An 8,391-nucleotide genomic window follows, 5' to 3' on the forward strand; every position below is an offset into this window, starting at 1 on the left:
ACACATGCATGCTCACCGCTCACTAGTAAATCAGTGTCAGCCTCCACTTTTGACTCTGTTTAGTCCTGCTGCCATTGTTGATTTAAGCAAACAACGTGCTACTGTGGCACTCTGGCTGCCATTGTTTACCTCTGTGGTCGAAACTCTCTGGTAGCCAAAAGTTGGGCCATTGGCAGTTTCATCTTCAGTTTGATTACGAAAATGAATATCACACTCCATAGTCCATACAACATACGTTTGAGTTAACTAGTTGACACAATGAAATTTGTATTAGCTCCCGCACAAATGATGCATATATCGATATATACCAAAATATTGACAAGTTAAGTTTTCACATTTATTTTAGAGAGAAACAAAATTAATTCACATGAGTTTGATTTTGAACATTTTGTAGCGGAGATATGTTTAGATATGTTTAGATAAAATGTACAAATGCGACAATGACTAAAATGCCCCTGAATATTTCCGGTAATACCAATCAAACCAAGCATCAATCAGAGCGGTCGAACTAACCACAAAACCCTAAATTAAGGCATCATCACAGCCGTTGATCCTTGATACCACTTCGCACGCTTGCTATATAAAACCCGTCGTCTCTATTTGCGAACCCTAGCCGTGTCTCTCTGCTCACTCCCTCTGTTGCTCTGAGCTGCCGTGCCGATCTCCTTCAATGGTCAGTCTCCTCCTTCTCCTTACTCAATTTCTTCATTTCGTAATTTTAATTTTTAATTTTAATTTTGTTCATCTACTCCCAAAATCGTTCATAGCATACCAGTTTCAATCAATCAATGACTCTTCTATCAATTTAGGCTCTTTCAATTTTTGATTTTCATCTCTCTCAGTGTGTTAATATATAGCAGTAGTTTCATCTGTTAAGAGTATTTTGGTTTTGTTTCAATTTTTGAGTATATTTTTGTTGAATTTAGGGATTATAGAAGGTGCATCGTTTTCGTTTGGTACTGTTTGTTTTGATCTGCATTGTAGCGCAATGTGCTTGCGAAATTGTATGGTGATTCTGCTACTTTGGACTTGAATTGTGAAGCAAGTTTGTTTTAATTGTAAATTACAGGCTTTTGTCAAGTCTCACAAGTCCAAGGCCTACTTCAAGAGGTTCCAAGTCAAGTACAAGAGAAGGCGAGGTATTCGATTCATTTGTGTTTCGTAGTTGATTGGCATTTCCCATTTATGTGTTATTACAGTTATATGAACTATGTATTATTTGTTTACAGAGGGGAAGACTGACTACCGGGCAAGAATTAGGCTCATCAATCAAGACAAGAACAAATACAACACACCCAAGTACCGCTTTGTTGTGAGATTTACAAACAAAGATATTGTTGCCCAGATCGTATCTGCCAGCATTGCTGGCGATTTGGTCCTTGCATCTGCCTATGCTCATGAGCTGCCACACTATGGGCTTGATTTTGGTCTCACAAACTATGCTGCAGGTATTCCCATCATTATTTGACTGTTTCCCTTCTCTATCTACATTTGTGTGTTAGTTTTTCTTCCGATAGTAACAGTCTATATGAGCAGCTTACTGCACTGGACTTCTCTTGGCTCGTCGTGTCCTGAAGACTCTTGAGATGGATGCTGAGTATGAAGGCAATGTTGAGGTAATTTGAAGTGTCTTGTCTTTTTCTGTACTGTCTTGTACTCAACAACTTTTGCTTCATATGCCTTTCCTTGTTGTTGTACTAATCCAAATGGTTTCTGGTATGCAGGCTACTGGTGAGGATTACTCTGTTGAGCCAACTGAGAGCAGAAGACCATTCCGTGCTCTTCTTGATGTTGGCTTAATTAGGACGACTACTGGAAACCGTGTGTTCGGTGCCCTGAAGGTATCGTAGCTTATTTCCTTATGGTGCTTTGTTCCAGAGTAAATATTTTATGGTGCTTTGTTCCAGACTAAATATATTTATTCACACGCAGAATCAAATATTACATTTGTAGATGTAGTACCCTTTTGTGCGCCCTTTTATTCAGTAGCCTCTTCGTTCTGTTATCTATTTATGCATTTCCTAGTCAATAGAAATTGATCTTGTATGTTGCTTTGTTCTGCACAAACCTTCTGCATACGGAATTGAAGTTTACCATCTTGGCTTTAATATTGTTATAGGGAGCTTTGGATGGTGGTTTGGATATTCCACACAGTGAAAAGAGGTTTGCTGGTTTCTCCAAGGACAGCAAGCAGCTTGATGCTGAGGTCCATCACAAGTATATCTATGGTGGCCATGTTGCCGCATATATGAGGGTAAGAATAAAGAATCAAATGGCTATTCGAGGCTTGCTTCTTTTGTTGATTCTTGTTTTCTGAAATTCTTGATTATCTTTGTTCCAGACTTTGATGGAGGATGAACCAGAAAAGTATCAGACTCATTTCAGTGAATATCTCAAGAAGGGAATTGAAGCTGATAACATTGAAGAGGTTTACAAGAAAGTGCATGCTGCCATCAGGGCTGACCCTACAATGAAGAAGTCTTCAAAGCCACAACCCTCGGAACATAAGAGGTAAAAGTTGAATCACCTGTTTCAGTCGTGGATATGAACTTTCTTTGTTAATGTGCATGATATTTAAATTTGTTGTGTTTGAAATTGTTCTTGCCCTATTCTCATCATTGCACAGCATGCTTCCTTGAGTTGAATCATCACGTGTGTCTAGCCTATTATTAAAAGCAGCACAGTTGCAGTAAAAGTCATTAGTGTTGGAATTTGGCATTTCGCTGTTACCCTTGTTTCCTGCAACACATGCTTCTATGCTTTCCTCTTGTGTGGTTCTAAAGTATAATATGTACAATAAAAACTCATTTGACCGTTGCTTTTTCCCCTGTTGGAACAGGTGGAATCTCAAGAAGCTTACCTACGAGGAAAGGAAGAACAAATTGATTGAGAGATTGAATGCCTTCAACTCAGCTGCCCATGCTGATGATGACGATGATGAGTGATCAAAGAGTTGTCTCCTTAGCTTGTCTACCCTAAGCATGCAATGAGATCGAGTTATTATAAATTCACATAGGACTCCTTTTAAATTTTCTTCTCCAAAACATGGATTACTCTCTGGTCTTTTTCTTGTTTGGTGATGGAAGCTAGAAATCGACTAAAGTTTTGACGGCTATTAATTTATCCATTTTCTCATCTTGTCTTTAATCTTTAGTACTAGGTTTTGAAGTTTTTAAATAGCGAATTAGTGAAAGGTGTCGCATCTGTTTTACTGAACAACAATTAAACTAGACAAGTCCAACTACTTTTTATTCTAATCTACGAAGAAACCAGAATGAGAGTGGATAAGAGTATAGCAACCGTGTCTGAGAATCTCACTGCTGCTGGCAACCGGAACTGGTGAGGATTCAGATATTTGAGAATGAAAGGCAGTAAATAGGAGATGTGAGCTACCAAAAAAAAAAAAAATGCTATAGGGTCCACAACTAAGGGTACCTTATCTAGTTCCAGCCAATAGCATTCTATTTCCAGTTACATGTAAAGCTCCATAGCCTCGAAAAATGAAAACCATCCAAAAACAGATTTCCCCAATTGACTGAGAAGCGATGGCACATTCTCTAATCTCACCTCCGGCTACTGCGACAACGCCAATCTCAGCAAGGACCAAGACCAACACCCATTTTCCGTCGTCTCTCAAAGTCAAGGCTTGCCATCAAGTTTCAGATGGCCCTAACAAACTTGTTCACCGCAGGTTAGTGTATGCCTTCATGTTGTGACACGCGTTGTATAGTGGCATTAGATATGTAGCACATAATGTTGTCGATGTGGTGGTGCAGGGCTGCGGGTTTGGGTTTGGTCGGTGCTGTGCTCAGCTTCGTGGTAGGCGACCGGAATGCAAATGCAGCTGCAAGAAGGCCTCCACCGCCTCCGGTTGATGAGAAAAAAGAGAAGAAGGATCCCAATGTGAGTGGTGTGCTTGCAAAAGTGTTGGCTAGCAAAAAGAGAAAGGAAGCCATGAAGGAAGCCGTGTCCAAGCTAAGAGAGAAAGGGAAGCCTATTCAGGAGTAATCTGATTACTTCTTTTAGAAGTACTGCTTGTCATTGTTCAGAAACTACAGAGATTTTCTTGAATGAAAGACGGACTTGTCTAGATTAATTAAACGTTGTGTTTGACGTAATTTGATTCATCTTCACGAGCTCTTTTTGTATGCATGTATGTTGGTGCCAAAACAGAGGTCTATCTTGGTATTTATTCCAGATCATGAAGAATAAAAATTGTATGGTTGAGAATGCGCAAGTAAATGCAAATTGATCTGTTCATAATGTTTTGATTTGCATGAGAAAATGAAAACCACTCTTTTTCCGGACACAGAGCAGAGTTGTAATTAAACTTGTAATGAATAAAATGCAATTCAACTAATCGACTCCTTAAAGAGAACAGAGCTCAAAAGAATGAATAATTACAAAACACTACCTGAACTATGATGTTATTTTTATTTTCATACATAACTATCAAAAACTTGCATTTTCATACCCTAAGTTTAATTCCGTTAACATTTTGATACCCTAACCACTAACACCATTAAATTTTGATAATATTCAAAGGCGTTTATGTCAATTCATGATATCCTTATAATAGAAATTAAAAATTATACGTTAAAATTGTTATTAAAATTAAATATTTTTCATTGCTATTGTTCAAACTCGAGAACACCATTTCTTCACCCAAATCAATGGGTCATTGTGATCACGGACATCTATATTAATTTTTATATTTTTCCGATATTTTATATTTAATCTATTTTTGGTTAAATTTTTATATAAAATTTAGGATTAATTTCAGTTTACCCCCATCAACTTTAGGTCGATCATCATGTTAGTCATTCTTCTTTCAATTTCATCAAAAACACCCATCAACTCCCAATTTTCATCAGCTGCGCATGTCCAAACCTCCAATCTCCATCCAATTCCTCTGTCAAGTAATGACTTGATATCAAGAAGAAAGTCAAATTCTGAAAGTTACATTTCGGACCATTTTTCCCCCATATCGATACACATCTTTGTTCCCATCACAACCCCCTAACCTTAGTGATTTTGGCGGAATTGAATGCAATTTGTCTATTTGTCTATTTTTCTTTCTTCTTAATATCAAGTCATCACTTGACAGAGGAATTGGATGGAGATTGGAGGTTTGGACATGCATAACTGATGAAAATTGGGAGTTGAGTGGTGTTTTTGATGAAATTGAAAGAAGAATGACTAACATGATGATCGACCTAAAGTTGATGAAGGTAAACTGAAATTAATCCTAAAATTTAATAAAATTTCCATCGATGTTCGATATTTTCAATATAATTTATTTTAATTACATATTTAAATTTATTTTATTTTGTTTTGCTTAACATGTAACTCCAAAATATATATACATACAAGTGTTCTACTAACTTTTATCACTATTGTTGCAAAAATAAATATTTAATTTTGGAGTTTTTTTTTGTGTGAATATTTTTGCTAAAGTAAATTGTTCTATTTGTATTTGATAACCTCAAAAATAAATTATTTTATTAAAGTAAATGTAAAAAATGATACATTTATTGAAATGACGAAAATGCTCTCAAAATTTAACGGTGTTAGTGGTCAGGGTATCAAAATGCTAACATAATGAAACTTATGAAAATAAAAGTTTTTGATAGTTAGGTATGAAAATGAAAATAACATCATAGTTCGGGTGGTGTTTTATAATTAATCCACAAAAGAATTCTGAGGTTGGGACCTCCTAAACCCGTCGAAGGCCACCAAGGGGCTGCCTTAACCCGTCTAAGGCCTCCTTGACCCGCCTTGGGCTGCGTTAACCCGCCTTGGCCCTCCTTGGGCCGTCTTCCTAAGGCCGCCAAGAGGCCACCTTGACCTATCTAGGGACACCAAGGAAGGCACGTTCACCCGTATAGGGCCGCCAAAGGGCTGCCTTGACCCTCTTAGGCCCTCCTACACCCGTCTAGGGCCGCCAAGGGGCCGCCTTGACCCTCCTAGTTCCTCCTAGGCCCACCTAGGGTAGCCCAAGAGCCACCATAACTCACCTAGGGCCGCCAAGGGGCCGCCTTGACCCACCTAGGGCCGACTTAATTTACCTAAGCGGCCGCCTTGACCCGGCTAGGGCAGCTAAGGGGCCGCGTTCACCCATCTAAGGCCGCCTTAACCTGCCAAGGGGCTACCTAGACCCGCCTTAACCCTCTTAGGCCCTCCGAGGCCAGCCTAGAGCCACCAAGGGCCCACCATGACTCGCCAAGGGGTCGCCATGACCCTCCTAGGCCCATCTAGGGAAGCCAAGGGGCCACCTTGACCCTCCTAGGCCCTCCTAGGGCAGCCAAGGGACCACCATGACCTGCCTAGAGCAGCCAAGGGGCCACCTTGACCCGTCTAAGGCCGCCAAGAGATTAGTAAAGTTGTTTTGTAAAGCTGTTGATCCTCAGTTTTCAAAGAAAATGAGGTATTGTCTCTCATTTCAAGTTTCACCAAATTCGAGCCAAAACCCCTTACTATAGCACACGAGTTTCTAACCAGTTTCACTTTTTTTTGGCCTCCGGCTTTTTCCGTTCGGGTGTGCTTACAAACACCTCCTAACATATATTGAACCATTCTAGCTTCAAAAATTCATGTCTTTTATGAATTTACTCGCGATCGGGCTTAAATAACTTACGCGTATCGTGTTTTGTAAACCTGTTGAAATTGTTGTTTTAATTGGTATTGAGTGACTTTCCAAGATTGTGTTCTCTTCAATTATTCTCATATTGACACCGGGAACCTTTGTTTCAAAATAAAAAAGGTATTGTCCCTCATTTCTAGTTTCTCCCAATTCTAGCAAAAACCCTTGCTATAGCACAAGAGTTTCTGACCAGTTTCATTTTTTTTGGCCTCCAGCTTTTTCCATTCAGTTGTGCTTACAGACACCTCCTAGGGCCGCCTTGACACTCCTAGAACCGCCTAGGGCCACCAAAGGGACGCCTTGACCCGCCCAAGGCCACTAAACGGCCACCAAAATCAGTCTAGGTCTGCCAAGGAGCCGCCTTCACCTGTGTAAGGCCTCTAGGGGATCGCCTTAACCCGCCAAGGGGACGCCTTTACCCGTCTACGACCGCCAAGGGCCCGCCTTCACCCGGCTAAGGGGCCACCTTGACCCTTCTTGGGCCGCCAAGGGGACGCCTTGACAGCCTAGGGCCACCTTGACCTGCCTAGGGCCGCCGTGACCTGCTTAGGGCCGCCAAGGGGCCACCTTGACCCCCTAGGACCGCCATGACCCGCTTTGGCCTGCTTTGACCCGCCTTGGACTGCCTTAACCCTCTTATGGCAGCCAAAAGACCACCTTGACCCGTCTAGGGCAACGAAGGGGCCACCTTGTCCTGTCTAGGGCCTCTAAAGAGCCGCGTTCACCCGACAAAGGCCGTCAAATGGCCGCCTTGACCCGCCAAGGGGCTGCCTTGACCTGTTAGCGGCCGCCTTGACCCGCCTTAGGCTACCTAGGGTAGCCAATGAGCCGCCATTACCTGTCTAGGGCCACCAAAGGCCACCTTGACCTGCCTAGGGCCCCAAAGCGCCCGTATTGACTCCCCTAGGGCTGCCTTGACCCTCCTATGGCAGCCAAGAGACTGCCTTGACCCGTCTAGGGCCATGAAGGGTCCGCCTTAACCCGGTTAGGGCCGCCAAGGGGTCGCGTTCACCCAACAAAGGCCGCCAAAGGGTCGCCTGGACCTGCATAGGACCCCAAAGCGGCCTCCTTGTGCCGCCTTGACCCTCCTATAGTAGCCAAGAGACCGCCTTGACCATGCTAGGGCTGCCAAGGGGTTGCGTTCACCTGACTAAGGTTGCCAAAGGGTCGCCTTGACTTGCCTATGGCCGCTAAGCGGCCGCCTTGGGCTGCCTAGGGTAGCCAAGGAGCCGCCATTACCTGCCTAGGGCCGCCAAGGGGCCGCATTAACCTGCCTAGGGCCCCTAGGTGGCCGCCTTGAGCTGCCTTGACCCACTTTGGCCCGCCTTGGACCGCTTTGACCCGCATTACGCTGCCTTGACCCGCTTTGGCCCGCCTTGACCCTCCTTGCCCTGCCTTGACCCTCCTAGGGTAGCCAAGAGACCGTCTTGACCCGTCTAGGGCCACCTAGGGGCCGCCTTGACACGGCTAGGACCGCCAAGGGGCTACCTTGACTTGCCTAAGGCCGCTAAGCGACCGCCTTTGTAATACCCGATTATTAAAAGATAATAATAATATAATAAAGAATGTGGAAGAGACTAGAAGGGACTACAGGGAGCACCGACTCAAGGTCTCTGTAGTCTTTCTTGAAGTTGAGAACCCTCTACGGAATGTGGGGTCGAGAATCTTCTCTCTAGGTAACAAAAAAAGGAGGGGATCGAGAGAAAAGGGGGATCACCGACTTCTTGGGGCTCTCTCTCTCTCTCTCT

General features: G+C 42.9%; 2 protein-coding genes across 2 annotated transcripts; both read left to right on the plus strand.

The window, feature by feature from the left end:
* The first annotated feature begins 604 nt into the window (after positions 1 to 604).
* On the plus strand, positions 605 to 3,142 carry LOC101296507 (60S ribosomal protein L5-like). The gene is made up of 8 exons (XM_004287106.1): positions 605 to 673; positions 1,070 to 1,139; positions 1,230 to 1,448; positions 1,537 to 1,616; positions 1,725 to 1,841; positions 2,120 to 2,254; positions 2,342 to 2,511; positions 2,840 to 3,142. The coding sequence occupies exons 1-8, from the start codon at positions 671 to 673 to the stop codon at positions 2,943 to 2,945; spliced, it is 900 nt and encodes a 299-aa protein (XP_004287154.1). The 5' UTR covers positions 605 to 670; the 3' UTR covers positions 2,946 to 3,142.
* A 253-nt stretch (positions 3,143 to 3,395) lies between these two features.
* LOC101296797 lies at positions 3,396 to 4,232 on the plus strand. The gene is made up of 2 exons (XM_004287107.1): positions 3,396 to 3,691; positions 3,777 to 4,232. The coding sequence occupies exons 1-2, from the start codon at positions 3,546 to 3,548 to the stop codon at positions 4,006 to 4,008; spliced, it is 378 nt and encodes a 125-aa protein (XP_004287155.1). The 5' UTR covers positions 3,396 to 3,545; the 3' UTR covers positions 4,009 to 4,232.
* Positions 4,233 to 8,391: the final 4,159 nt, after the last annotated feature.

This window comes from Fragaria vesca, linkage group LG1, assembly GCF_000184155.1.
Source record: "Fragaria vesca subsp. vesca linkage group LG1, FraVesHawaii_1.0, whole genome shotgun sequence".
Classification (NCBI taxonomy): Eukaryota; Viridiplantae; Streptophyta; class Magnoliopsida; order Rosales; family Rosaceae; genus Fragaria; species Fragaria vesca.

Coding starts and splice junctions, on each gene's coding strand:
- LOC101296507 (XM_004287106.1), top strand. Junction 1,449..1,536: donor TCTCACAAACTATGCTGCAG/GTATTCCCATCA, acceptor CTATATGAGCAG/CTTACTGCACTGGACTTCTC. Junction 2,512..2,839: donor CAACCCTCGGAACATAAGAG/GTAAAAGTTGAA, acceptor CTGTTGGAACAG/GTGGAATCTCAAGAAGCTTA.
- LOC101296797 (XM_004287107.1), top strand. CDS start 3,546: ATGGCACATTCTCTAATCTCACCTCCGGCTACTGCGACAACGCCAATC. Junction 3,692..3,776: donor AACAAACTTGTTCACCGCAG/GTTAGTGTATGC, acceptor GTGGTGGTGCAG/GGCTGCGGGTTTGGGTTTGG.